Here is a 13,207-nt window from a genome sequence, read left to right as displayed (position 1 = left end):
TTTCATAGGATGTGGTAAGTGATTTCCCCATCTCTCCAAAAGATAAATTTCAGATTATTCAGGGTTAATATCATGAGGAAAGAAGTCAGTCTTTATGTTGGTAAGGGCCACACCCTGTTTGTTCCAAATAAATAAAAAACCCCTCACAAACTTTACGAAATGTCCTATGAGGAAAAATGTGTCTTGTCTTACAATGATGCTTTTTAGTATATTCTTCTATTTTTCTATTTAGTATATTCTTCTATTTTATTTTTCTATTTACTTTCGAAGTTGATATTGAATTTATTGATCTGCTTGACTTGTTAACTCCTACTCAGTTTGCTGTAGTGGTATTTTCAAAGCTGACCACTTTGAACTGACATGAGTTTAGCAGCGTAACTGGATTAATATAAATACAGATGTAACTTGGGACTTCACTAGCATTTTTACTTATATCCCAGGCAGTAATTAATCTGTAAAAAGTTTAATGTGGAACACTAATTTGTTCTCTCAAGTGGTGGTATACAAAACTGGGAATTGGCATTCAGCCATTTAATATCAAGCAGAGATTTGATTTTCACATAAAATCTCAGTCTTAACAATAATGTATTGTTAACTACTGTATGTTTCAATCAGTGTCTGTTTGTATATAGTTGTGGTGTTTCAAATTTTACATTGATTCCTGTTGCTATTCTTTCCTTTCTGGTAAAATACAAATGATTGCAAACATGGCAGTCTAAACTACCAATGTTTGTATACTACGTAGCCATGAATAGCATACACACTTACATGTGAGAGGTGTTTGTATTGGTTTGGTAAGTGTTGAGTTTTAGTACATAACCATTGTGCCTATTTCCTCTAAGTCATCATCTATTGAATTCAATCCATAGGAATGTAGTCTGTGTCTCCACCCATGTGTACAGTGCTGACTGCATCCAGAGCGCTACCAGAAAAAATTGAAGCTATTTTTAATTTTTTTCTAGTACTGTTTTACTATCATATTGACTGTTTTTAGGATTAAGGCACTGTGAGATGGAGTTGAAAGGAAGAAAAAGTTGTTTTCATTTCAACATAAACATAGATGGAAACCTTGTAGTTTCATTGCAGATGTGCAAAACTTCAAACTTTATAGACCTCTTTGAAAAAGAAGAATCAAGATCAATCTTTCTTTACACAAAAGAGGTATAAGGAAAATATTAGTATGAGTGTTAGAAAGTAAGTCTGCAGGAAAGAAAATAACGTCAGTTCAGTAACTACCAAAGAAATGAAGAAACACAATCAATGTTTGTACGGATTTTATAAAAATACGCTGTGATAATATTATGAGTGAAATCAATAACTCAGGAGGATATTTCCAGTGCTGTTGGTCCCTGTGACTATGATTATTTGAAATCTAATAAGGGGATAGAACAGTGGATTTGTAGCTCAAAAAAAGTAGAGCATGAAAGGAGCATGGAAACTAATATGAAGATTAAGCCAAGATAGTGTAACTGTTTCCAGATATGGCTATGGAAAAGTGATGTGATTGTTGAAAATTTCTCAGGATTTAAGTGACTTTACAAGCTGCTTTGATATGGAAAAATATGATGGAAAAGAACGTGAAGAAAGTGACATGGAAAGGATATTTAAACTTTGTTTGAAGATAAAATCTAAGGCATGGTCGTAAGCCAGGAAAATAGTCTTGGGCAAACATATCTAGCAGTTATTAACCGTAGGTGTTGAAAAGTGTGGCATTTTACTTGGGACTATTAGTTGCTGATTACAGTTTATTGAGTTGGGGGCAAAAACGCAAACCAACATGTCCTTTTCTTTGTGGAGATTTTATTTTTACCACTCCTGACAAAGAGCAGCTGCAAATGTGCAAGAAAAAAAATGCTTAATCTGGTGATTTACGTAGTAAGAAAAAAGAGCTTTATATTAACAGTGATTTTGAGGATGCCATGGGACAGAGTGTACTCTCATCAGATTTGCAGATGACACCAAATTGGGGCTAACAGCACACAGACTCAAGACTAGGGCTGCCATTTGTAGGGACCTAGGCATAGGGACCAGACACAGGCTGGAGGAATGGGTCAACAGGAACCTTATGAAATCCAACAAGGACAAATGCAAAGTTCTGCAGCTGGGAAGGCCAAGCCCGTTGCACCCAATACAGCCTGTGGCTGACTGGCTGGGAAGTGGCTTTGGTGAAGAGGACCTGTGGTCCTGATAGGCAGGAAGATGAAATGAACCAGTGTTGTGCCTTGGCAGCAAAGAATGCTAACAGAATCATGGGCAGTATTAACAGGGGTAGTGATTATTCCCCTTTACTCTGCACTTTTTAGCCTCCAGTTCTTGGATCTCCAGTGCTGGAAATTGCACTCCTGTGCAAGTTCAGGTGATGGCCACCAAGATGCTCAGGACTGGATCACCTGCCCTGTAGGAAGCGGACTGAGGGAGCTGGGCTTGTTCAGCCTGGAGAAGAGGCAGCTTGCTGAAGTGGGGTGGGGGGACTAGCAGCAGCCCCTGGTGTGTAGAAGGATGTTATAAAAAAGATGCAGCCACAGACTTCAGAGTGATTTATGAGAGACACCAGACTTGAGTTGAAACCAAGAGTCTGAGGCTGAACATAAGAAGAAACTTTTTCCCCATGAAGACGGTTGGGCATTGGAGCAGGTTGCTCAGACGGGGTGTGCAGTCTCTGTCCTGGGAAGGTTTCAAGTGCCAACTAGATAAAACCATGAGGAACCTGACCTTATTTTGTAGCTGATGTTGCTTTGAGCAGGAGGTATGGCTAGAAATCTGCTGGGGTCCCTTCCAACCTGAATTCTTCTGCGGTCCTATGATTTGCTGAGCACTTACTGAGTACCTCACAACGAGTGAAATGCATTTTGCAGCCAGTTAGGGAGAATTAAATATGAAAAGGTCTAATAAGAAATTGGGAGACTTTTTTTATACACAAAATCCTTGAGTTCAGTGACCGGAGCATTTGGTTAAGTTGACTTATTCAGCAACAGGTCAGTGGTCATTTTCATCGTGTTGGACCCAAAGCCAGAACCAGAAGAATTTGAAGGACTAATACTGAGTGAGATCTAAGGGCACCTGTTAGGAATTAGCAGCAGTAGGAAAAATAAGACAATAAAAAGGGGGGAACAAAGGTGACAGTGGCCTGTACAACCAAGAAAGCAAGGTAATGGTAGGGCCATGTCACTGGAGGCTCTACAACTGGTGTGGGCATTTACCAGTGTGAGGGGACATAAAAAGTTGCTCTGACTGGCCAGCTTTTTACACTCATTTATACTAGTATAATCCAGGAGGCAAGCCTGAGAAATGGACCTTGCTTTCAGTGTGCATTTGTGGCTTTGAATTTGCCAGGCAGCAATACTGTTAAATGACTATGGAGTTCTTGAGAGGTGAGTTGTTCTTTGACGGTCTTATCCTGTACCATTGAAACAAATGAAGATTTTTGCAATGTCTCAGCATTAACAGGAGCAAGACTGGGCATAGAATGACTAAGGAATACCTACTTTGGAGAAAATGTTCCATTGATAAAGTAATAAAGATGATGTCGAAATAACTGCCTATTGATGTGTGATTTGTTGAAAGGAAGGAAGGAAAGAAACCCTGCTTCACCTCTTGTTTTTATGCCATGTTCCCCAGTGTGCTAATGCATGTCTTCAGAGCATGAGGTTTTAATGCTATGATCATTAAACAAACCTCATTCTGTCAAAGTAATATCCAAGAGGTACCTTGGTCCAAGTGAAGGAATTTGATAGGAGGTACTTGAAAGCCTTTTTAAATTAAACTTTTAATGGGAAAGGAACAGGACTCAAGAAAACCTCTTTTTGGTTTTAGAAGGGACCAGAACTTATGAATATTCATTAAATACCAAACGGCACCTCGGAAAATGAAATACTAACTGCTACTGAAAACCTGCTGCAAAAAGCCTTAAAATCTGGCTAATTCTGTAACCGCTAAAGATGCTTGCATTTAAATCAGCTATATTGACATATATTTTTATGAAATTCATGTAAAATCTTGCTTTTAATATCTGAATTGATTTTTTTTTTTTTTCACTTCAGTAATATCTTAGCAAATGTTAGGAGTTTATCATATCAGCTGAAATACTTCAGTTATTTAGCATGTTGGTGAAGGGATGGTCTTGTGGTTTAAGATACTACACTGGAATTTGGAGAAATCTTGGCTCTGTTTCAGGTTACTCTGGTATTCTTAGGAAGCACACTGGATCCTAAGGGTCTAAGTTACTCTCTCCATACAGAGAAAGGGCTTCTTTTTCTTATCAAAGTGTTGGCAGATATCTTTCCGATTTCCAGGACAAATATAGTTTAATTACGCCCTTTGTTTCACGGAACTCAGCTGAGTTTTGTGCTGCAGCCAATGAAGTGACCTGGGATGAGAGATGTGCAATAGAGCACAGGAAGCCAGGGTCTCATTCCTACCTCTGGGGCAGGAAGGGTGACTGAAAACAGGTGGCTTTCTTCACCATGTTGTGACCTCCTGATCATGTTCATCCCACCCATATATGTTTTGGCATCTGTACAACGGAGATAAAGATACCAGTGTTGTTAAATGTGTTGTAATATGTGTATAAAAGATGTTACTTGAGCCAGCTGAGTCTTCCTGTTAACAGGTCCATTTCATTTGGAACAACTGCTCACTTCCTGATCCCTCCCTTGGCAAGTGATTCCAATGTTGTTATCCTTCATCCTTCCATTATTGATGAGCATCACATTGCCCAAAATATCTCTCATGCCAGTGACAGAGCACACCTAATGTGAGGCCCGATGCAAGAAGCAAAGTGAGGTCTTCTGTAAGGTGACCTCAATAGGTGTTCACCCTGATGTTTCCCTATCTGTGTTACCTGACATCTGGCCCTTCAGAGTCTTCTCACAGATCCTACTGTAGTTACACTGCAGAAGACTACACAAACCGGCACCTTTTCTTAGCTTATTTTATTGGACAGTGTTTTATTGTTCCTTATAAACTGGTCACAACCTACCCTCTTGGTTGTTATTGGTAGAGGACTGTTTTTATGATGAGATGTAGGATGGGTACCAAGTGAAGAAGGTCCTGGGTTAGGGCAAGGTGTTGTAGGAAATACTTTAGCTTCCTTTAAATCATTATTAAAGTTTTGCTTATCACATTTTTCTTTGTTTGGTCCCAAACCTGTAGCAAGTTCAGAGCATTCACAGCGCTGTCATATATCTCAGAAAGCATCTGGTTTATTCACAGAAGAAAAGAGGGTTTTGGTAGAAACAAAAAGAACCTTCATCATATCCAAATGGAGGGTGTTTCTGATAAAAGTTTAGTTATCTTCCTTGTTTTGCATGTGACAGTGCTCTTCAGCACAATAGATCTCTCTTCCCAAGCAGTGTTTACCTGATAGTGGTGTTGTAGAAGCAACTTCCATCTCCAGCCATCTCCATGAAGCCCTTCCCTTCTCTGTGGTGCAAAGCTTAAGCTGGCCTTGCCATGGTCCTTATTTATGCCACTTTTCCCTGCTCTTTCGTGAGTTCTTAACAAGAATGTTGGTTGGTGGGCTGTCAGATCAATCCTGACTACATTCATCTGCAGTTTAAAAAATAAAGTAAAATCACTGTTTCACCCTAGAGAGAGCTTTTATTCTGCTGCCTGGATAAGATCAGACTTATTTGCAGCATTCTTTGTGGAGCTGTGATGCTTGTGTTGGAAAATGTGAGGGACTAAAGAGTTTTCCCTGTTTCGTACTTGGCTGCTTTCAAATTTTTAACATGTGGAACACATCAAAGAGTGATGGGCATTGGGATAAGGCTTCTGTTTACATAATATGTGGCAACTGTTCTTTTTGCACAGAAAATAATATCAGAAATATATTAATGTAACCCTGTGTTTATATAGCATAGAAGTGAAAGAAGTTGGATGAGCCAAGTAGTTGGAAAGTAGTGTCTTTTTTTCGTTGTTCAGCCTCTTACTGATAAAGAAAATTTTGCATGAAAGTAATTTTCTCTCATGTCTCAGTAATGGTTCCTGGGTCTGGCTTTTCAGTCAGATTATAGCTCATGCAATATATAGTGAACTCCTACAACAGGAGGCAAAACTATAATGGCTCATGAGAGGTCTGGTATGACTAGGAAGGCTCATCTGCACTTGAGAAGGAGACAATGAGGCACCTGAGCACTTTACGGAAGTTGTAACTTAAGTATTAACATAGTTGATTATTTTCTGATGAATTGGCTTTTCTGTGAAAAATAATCTGTGGTGTATTATGGCAGAAAGTCATCTTTTTTTATGAGGGTTTGTTTTTTTTTTAATCTGGAACAGGAGAACGTTTGCTAACTAGCTGCCATAACAAAGTCTTCATTGCTAAAACAACTTGCTGCTTGTCCATAGGAGAACTGGGCCCTATATGCGTAAGAAAAAATCGAGTCAATTAGTCACAAAGTGGAACTATCTTCTCTTCCGTGCACAAACCAGTGGGGAGTGTCTAATGCCATTATTTGTTACATAAAATCCTGTGTGGAAGAAATTATATTATTATCTGTTCTGTTTAATAGGAAAGGGAACTTGCTGAAGGGCGATTAAAGCATTTTTGGCCTTGCTTGCCAGTGACATCTTAATGTTATTGCTCCTGTATGTACTAAATTCAGAAGGAACAGTTTCCATGCTCCTGCTCTGTTATCAGCTGAGAGATCTGTGCAAGTAGCTGATGAATGTTTTACACCATCTTATTATTATCCTGTCTTACTGGATATTTCTTGGGTCTGGTTGCTTTTCCTTGGTATGCTCTCTCCACTTGTAGCTACTTGGGAAGATCTCTCGTGGTTTCAGTAAACGATTGCTCTACAGCATACTCAGAAGTGAATTGCACTCCAGCTGCCTCTTTTTCTTTACTCTGTTGCTATATAAGAATTCAGCAAAAGCCATGGAAGCCAGATTTGCTGTAGTTTTTACTCCTGCCTGATGTATAACACAGAATCCAAATAATCTTTGAACTGAAAAGTATAATTCCTGTCCCTTAGCTTCAGATTTGAAATTCCCTGTCAGCTTAGGTAAGTTCTTCTATACTCTTAGAGTGTTAGTGTTTAGGTGACAGGAGAAAAAGGTATATTGCTCTTCAATTGAAGCAGTGTTTACTTGCTCCTCAGTACTTACTCCTCAAGTGCTGTCACATGTTGGGGAATTAATGTTTCATAATTACATGCAATGATAATTGGATTATTCCTTCCCTCTAACACAAGGGGGTTTTGCATTTTTAATTTAAACTTGTTCGATTTATTTTAGTCAACTTTTACTAACTAGAGATCATATAATCTTTTACCCTTCTCCTTTAAAAGATCTTTGTTGTACAGCCTTTGTAAACCTGATCCACTGTATTCTCTGCAAAACACTGATTCACATCAGTATCGTGTAAAACTCAACCCCAGAACCTCTCACTGTGGCAGCCAGTTTCAAAATCAATTTCTGTTCCTTGCTCAGAGGGGAACTAAAAATGTGAATTAGGGTAAGATATGGAAAACTGTATCATATGTCTTAGCAAAGCCTATTTCAGGAATTCTCAAACCATATTGTAAAGCTTTGTGATATTTCCTAGTTTGCTGATAAGGCTGCGCAGTGTGTCTGCAAGAAGAACTGAACACTGATTGTGATCCACTGACAGAGCCAAAAAGCTCAGGAGCTACTGATTTAGCCTTTGGGTGCTTACTCTATCTATCTTGGGTGACTCAGGCATCCAACTTAAGTGGGATTTGTAAGACCAAGGGTAAGAGAATAAACTGCTGAAGTAATCAATGGAGGGGCGAGGGATGCCTCCAAACAGATTAATTTAGTGTACTTAATATAGCTAAGAGAAGATGTTATGAAAACACCCCTTTTATGTTCACCCTGTTTCCTTTGTCCACCTTCTTTTGTTTTGTGACCCTTCACATGTTCTTGATGAAGCATGCTTTTTATCAACTATTTTTTCTTTAGCTGCGTTCCAAGGCCATTGATTACTTTATTAATAGTTCTAACACTTTGCCAACTATTGAAGCTCTACCCTCTCATTTTATTTCTTAGGAAGTTCTTTTTCTACAGGTTTTTGGAACCATCACCGACTGTTAGTGATTACATTATTACATTTACTATGTTCCTTAATCGATCACTAGGCTGTGTGATCCCATTATCTCGAAGCTAGGCAGGGTGAAGCACTGTTGTTGTGTGGAGACCTCCAAGGAACAGCTTGAAGCCATAGGATGTAGCATTGTTAACCCTGATAGTACTTTTTTATTTCCTTTTTTTTTTTATTTCCCCACTAGATTAATACTGATGAACTACTGCAATATGGTGCATAACAGCCAGGAGTCTTTCCACTCAAAGGACTGTGTCCTTAGTTTAGAACTGGTTGTTGAATATTTAGGCCTTCCTATGAATTGTGTTGATTCCAAATATTGTGCCCTGACCAAAGTCTTATTAAGCTGTAATTCTGTGTTGCTTTTTTAAAACTTCTACTGTATCTGTTGTCTGGAACTTACTTTTTCAGCTCAGTTAAACTGCTGGTTAGTACCACTGGGTTCCCATTTCCCACCAAGTCAGGCTCACCTGGAGCGCTTCAGAAGTTCTGGTTCCCATTCTGGTGGGAACCAGGACAAAAATGGGAGGTATTGGAGGGTCTCCTTTCAGATTAGTTGTGCTTATCTAGGAAGGAGTGTTTGTCATCTTTGCTGTGCAGTCGTGAAGTCAATTTTATGGTTCAGTTGTAGGTAAGGAAAACTTAGATGGGGAAAACTTCAGTGATTAAGTGGAGGAGTTGTTAGAGGACCTTACAATTCTTCACTTTGAAGAAATGAATTAATTTGCTACTTGGTGGGTGTGTGTTTGTGATATCAGTGAGCAGCTAGAGCTGATTCTTTTTATTTCAGCTTGTTACTTGCCAGCATGTGCTATTCATGATACAGGGATTTAGTCTTAGTGTAATCTTATAATTATTTGGCAGTGTTCCCCGGTCTAATAACACAGCTAACCTAATGATGAAACGCAGAAGGAAGCTGTCCTGTAATCTGAACCTGGAGGAAGACACAACCAAGAGTTTGACTTCGGTTTTGTGACACAAACGAGCGAGTGCATATTTAATCTCTCTCATCCGATCGGTCTGCAATTCATGGTGTTCCTTCTCTCGCCTCCGACTCTCACCGTTGCCTAACCCTCTGCGACTCTTCCCGAGCCAGGCGCCCTCCGTCAATTACGCTGCCATTCCAGCTTCTTTACGGTGTCTATTTTTTTTAATGTGTATATGTACACAACACATCCGCTCTTGCACCAAATTTCTGACAAATGGATTAACTCGTATCCTAAGCGTTGCCCTCTGACGTGGCCCCGTGTCCTCAGCTGCTTTCTGCTTTCTCTCCCCGGACCCTTTGTCAGGACTCGGGGCATTGCCAACGAGAACGGGGCTGGCCCCGCGCGGGTGCCCGCACCCCAAACTCCCCCGCTGTTGCCGGGCGAAGGCAAACAGCCCCACGTAGTCTTCAGTACTCCCCAGGTGCCTCCGGGTTGGTGTTTGGAAAGAGTCGGCAGCGCCCTTGGGAAAACAGCGGTGTTTTACCTCTTCCTTTGGCAAAGCCCGGAGAGGGGTTCCGCGCCGCCGGCGGGCTGCAGTACCGCTCGGCTCCGCGGGGGGGAGCTGGCACACCGGCTAACGCCCCGGCCGCCGGGCTCCGCCGTTCTCGGCTGCCCAGCACGGAGCGGCAGCCTGCTTTCCAGCCTGAAGCCAAATTGTAGCAGCCCCTGTGAGTTACTACAGGAGGTTTTATCCCAACGGACTATCAGCGTTTGTGTAATCAGGGACAGCTACGCTCAGGAGGGTGTAAGACGAGCCCGTCCTTACCACTAGCTTTCAGTCTCTCCTAATTAGCTTGCCAGTTCCTAGTTTTTTCACGTCCTCCTTTGAAAATGCCTCTGTATTTGGAAATATCAGCCCAGCCAGCTGAGCCTTTTACAGAGAGCAAAGAGACTGGAGGAAGCAGCACTGCTCTCCTCCCTACCTCCCCCGTATTATAATAAAAATAAAATCCAAAGCTGCTTTTTTTTTGAACTGCTGAAGTGCTAAAACAGCTGGCCTCTGAAAGTCAAGATTTGCCAAAGGATAGGCTTCAGTAAAAAAGAAGTGCTTCCCAGTGCTCCAGTGAAAATTATTGTTTGATTTGATGTAGTTAATTGAACAGGTTGAAAGTCTGACACGGTCCAGTACAGTGCACTTGATACTGAGCTTTACCCTTGTTATCATAGAATGCACAGCGGAGGGAGGTCACAAGTACCTGGCTCTTCTAGCAAAAATATAAGAACCCAGCTCCAGCATTTTCCTCTGAATTCAGTGGAAGGAGCTCATGAAACAAACAAAAAAACCCCAACAAAACAAAATAAAACCCCAAACCAACAAACAAACAGAAAGGCTGGATTGTGTCCAAGCCCTTACTGCATTCAGGAATTGATTTTCAGCCCTTCATCCAACAAGGATCTGCACACCCTGTGAAGTGTTTTGTCTGATTCCTCAGATCCTAGTGGTGATCAACACTTAACTGATGTAGGAGAAGGCTTTCTGTCCTTCTGTGTACAGCCAGAAGAATTTCTTGGTACTCAAAAAGAGGAATCCACTGTGAGAAACTTGCTTTTAATTGATTTTGTTATCTGTGAACAGAAACCCTAAACTTATAAACATAAGCCCAAACACACAAAAAAGTAGGGTCTTAATAAGCCATTTTAGTCTGAAACATGGACATGTAGATTAATCCATAAACCTTCTTAACAAGGTGCACTAAAGGCATGACTCCTTAAAAAAACCCAACAAAATACAGTCTTCCCTCCCCTGAGGTTTCATTAACCTTACTGAGCCCCAAAGTACTTATCAGAGGCAAACTCTGTTATACAGCAATCAACATTAAGTGGTTAACCTCAGATAAAACTTGGGGGATTCCTGTTTTAATGGTTTGTATTAACTACAGCTACCATCTAGCATAATCCAATATGTGAATGCATACATTTGAGGGCTGTGTTGCTGCTGAAAATCAGGTGCTCTGTTCTTACTGAACTTCAGTGGCTGGTATTACATACAGTCTGCTGTGGATTTTAGTCTTTCCAGACTATATTGCTGCATATTTACAGCAGAAACAAGATTAAAGGATGAAAAAAATGCCAAACAAATGCAAATAAAAAAACCCAAAAGAAACCCCAAAACCATGTCAGAACATGAGTTGTCCCAAAGAAGTCTTTAGAACCTCAAGAACCTCACCCTGTCCCCCAGTAGCTCTGCTTGGAGCACAGCAGCATTCCTGCCCACCAGGTTGGTGAGAGAAGCCTCCAAGTTCTACAGACAAAAATATTGCTTCTTAATCACTGACTTAAAACCCTAAATGTTCCCCCAAGGGGAATTTGAGGTTTTGTTCTGTTTTGTGAAATGCTGAACAATGATACCCTTGAGGAAATGTGTATCTTTTGTTAGTGTGCCATGTATTTGAGACAAGCCGTCAATGTAATCCCAGTCCTGTCAACTGTACTGACAGGGCACCTGCATTGCACGGGGCCTGGTGACATTGTGCTGTGATTAGAGGGAGGTCTTTTACAGAATTGTTTGATCCCCCAAACAAGTTTATATGTATAAACCCCAGTCACTTTCTCTGCAGGTTCTGTTGGGTGGAGTGAATTGCAGAATTAATATTACTTACCTGTTTGCAGGTCAAAATCACCAAATCCTGGAGTTATTTAGGTTGGAAGGGTCCTTTTGAGATCATCTAGTCCAACCCCCCTGCTTAAGCAGGGTCAGCTAGAACAGATTGTTCAGAACTGTGTCCAGTTAGGTTTTGAATATTGGCACAGATGTTCTATTTAGTCAAGGTTTTCCTTGACTGTCATTTTGAATGTACACTTTTTAATGTTTGTTTTCAATAGGTTATGTAGATTTTATCTTGCAGTACATGTTCTTGATCTAGATATAACAGCTCGGATCCTGAAGATGGATTAATAAGGTTATTCAAAAAAGAGTGCCAAATGCGGAATAATCCCAAATGGCCTTTAAGGAAATGTTTGTTACGTGTTCTAATTTTTTGTTGCTGTTGTTAAGTATAAACACTGTCTGGAGAAATGCCAGGAATGTGACAATCTGTTATGAGCATATCAAATCTATGTAGTACTGCAATCCAATCTGCTGTCAAGCACTAGTTAAATTGCAGTGCTAAAATGCTTGTGTCCATTGGTTTATGGATGCTATACACATGTAGATAAAGCTTGTCATATATTGGCTTATCAAAACCAAACAAAAGACAGCTTGATTGTGATGAATGTCACCTGTAACCATTATCCTAAGCTAATCTACTTCTGAATTTGCCATTCACAGATGTGCACAGTCCTTTTTTTACGTCACATTAAGCCACATTCAGACCCATATCACAATGACTCATTCCAAGTCCGTCTCACGGAGAAAGCTTCTTTCTGTTAAAAAATAATGGTCTGGGATTTTTTTCTTTTTATTACACTCAACACAAGGACCTACAGACCTGTTAGCCTCTTGCCGGTTCTGCCAAAATAATGGAACAGTTAATTTGGGTTTCTGTCAACAAAGAATTGCATTGTATAGTCAATACCAGTCATCTTGATGCCCAGCCTATCAAACTAACCTGGTACTTTTTTCTTTCTTTTTTCTTTTCCATTGGCAAGGGTACAAGTTTAGTAGTTAACAGCTACCACGTGGAATACAGTATCTTTTTTTGCCCCCAAAGCATGCAGCTTAGGATCACATGACATCTTAATTAAACATGTGCCTTTTAATTCCATATGCTGCATGCTGGAGTCAGGCTGGTTCATTGACAGATGCCCATACACAGTAGGGAGACACTAATGGAAAGGGTCTTTATTGGTGTCCCCTGCTTTAGCTGGTTGTGCAGCATCATTCATGCTTTCTGTGTTGGTTGCCTAAGTGTTGCGGTTGATGCGGCAGCAAACAATTAGCAGGACAGGTTAATAGTACAAGTGTGATATAAATAATCTAGCTAAGTGGTTCTGACAAAACTTGTTATATTGTAGCCAAACGTAGTGCAATGTATGAGAAATCCCTTCATCCTGCAGGTATGGCCTCTTCTTCCTTGGAAAGCAGGCTGTCAAAGAAGAAAACGAGTTGGGAGTTATTGTAGGTAGGCACGTTACATGTACTCTAAACGCAAAGCTAATGGGACTAATGTAATCGCTTGTTACAAAAGTTGTGTTGAATAGCAGGGACTGTTGT

General features: G+C 40.4%; 1 protein-coding gene across 7 annotated transcripts in view; it reads left to right on the top strand.

Annotated features, from left to right (window-relative positions):
* The window catches only part of SAMD12 (sterile alpha motif domain containing 12), a 182,168-nt gene that overhangs the window by 45,148 nt on the left and 123,813 nt on the right, over positions 1 to 13,207 (top strand). The window contains exon 5 of one of the 7 annotated variants that reach the window (XM_052787547.1): positions 6,280 to 6,820. The exons of the other annotated variants lie outside the window; for them this stretch is intronic. Within the exon in view, the coding sequence (XP_052643507.1) occupies positions 6,280 to 6,392 (113 nt within the window). The 3' untranslated portion in view covers positions 6,393 to 6,820. Of the gene's footprint in view, positions 1 to 6,279; positions 6,821 to 13,207 lie in introns of those variants that run through there. 7 annotated transcript variants of the gene reach the window in all.

This window comes from Harpia harpyja, chromosome 5 (assembly GCF_026419915.1).
Source record: "Harpia harpyja isolate bHarHar1 chromosome 5, bHarHar1 primary haplotype, whole genome shotgun sequence".
Taxonomy (NCBI): Eukaryota; Metazoa; Chordata; class Aves; order Accipitriformes; family Accipitridae; genus Harpia; species Harpia harpyja.
This window is presented reverse-complemented; position numbering and strand designations above follow the sequence as displayed.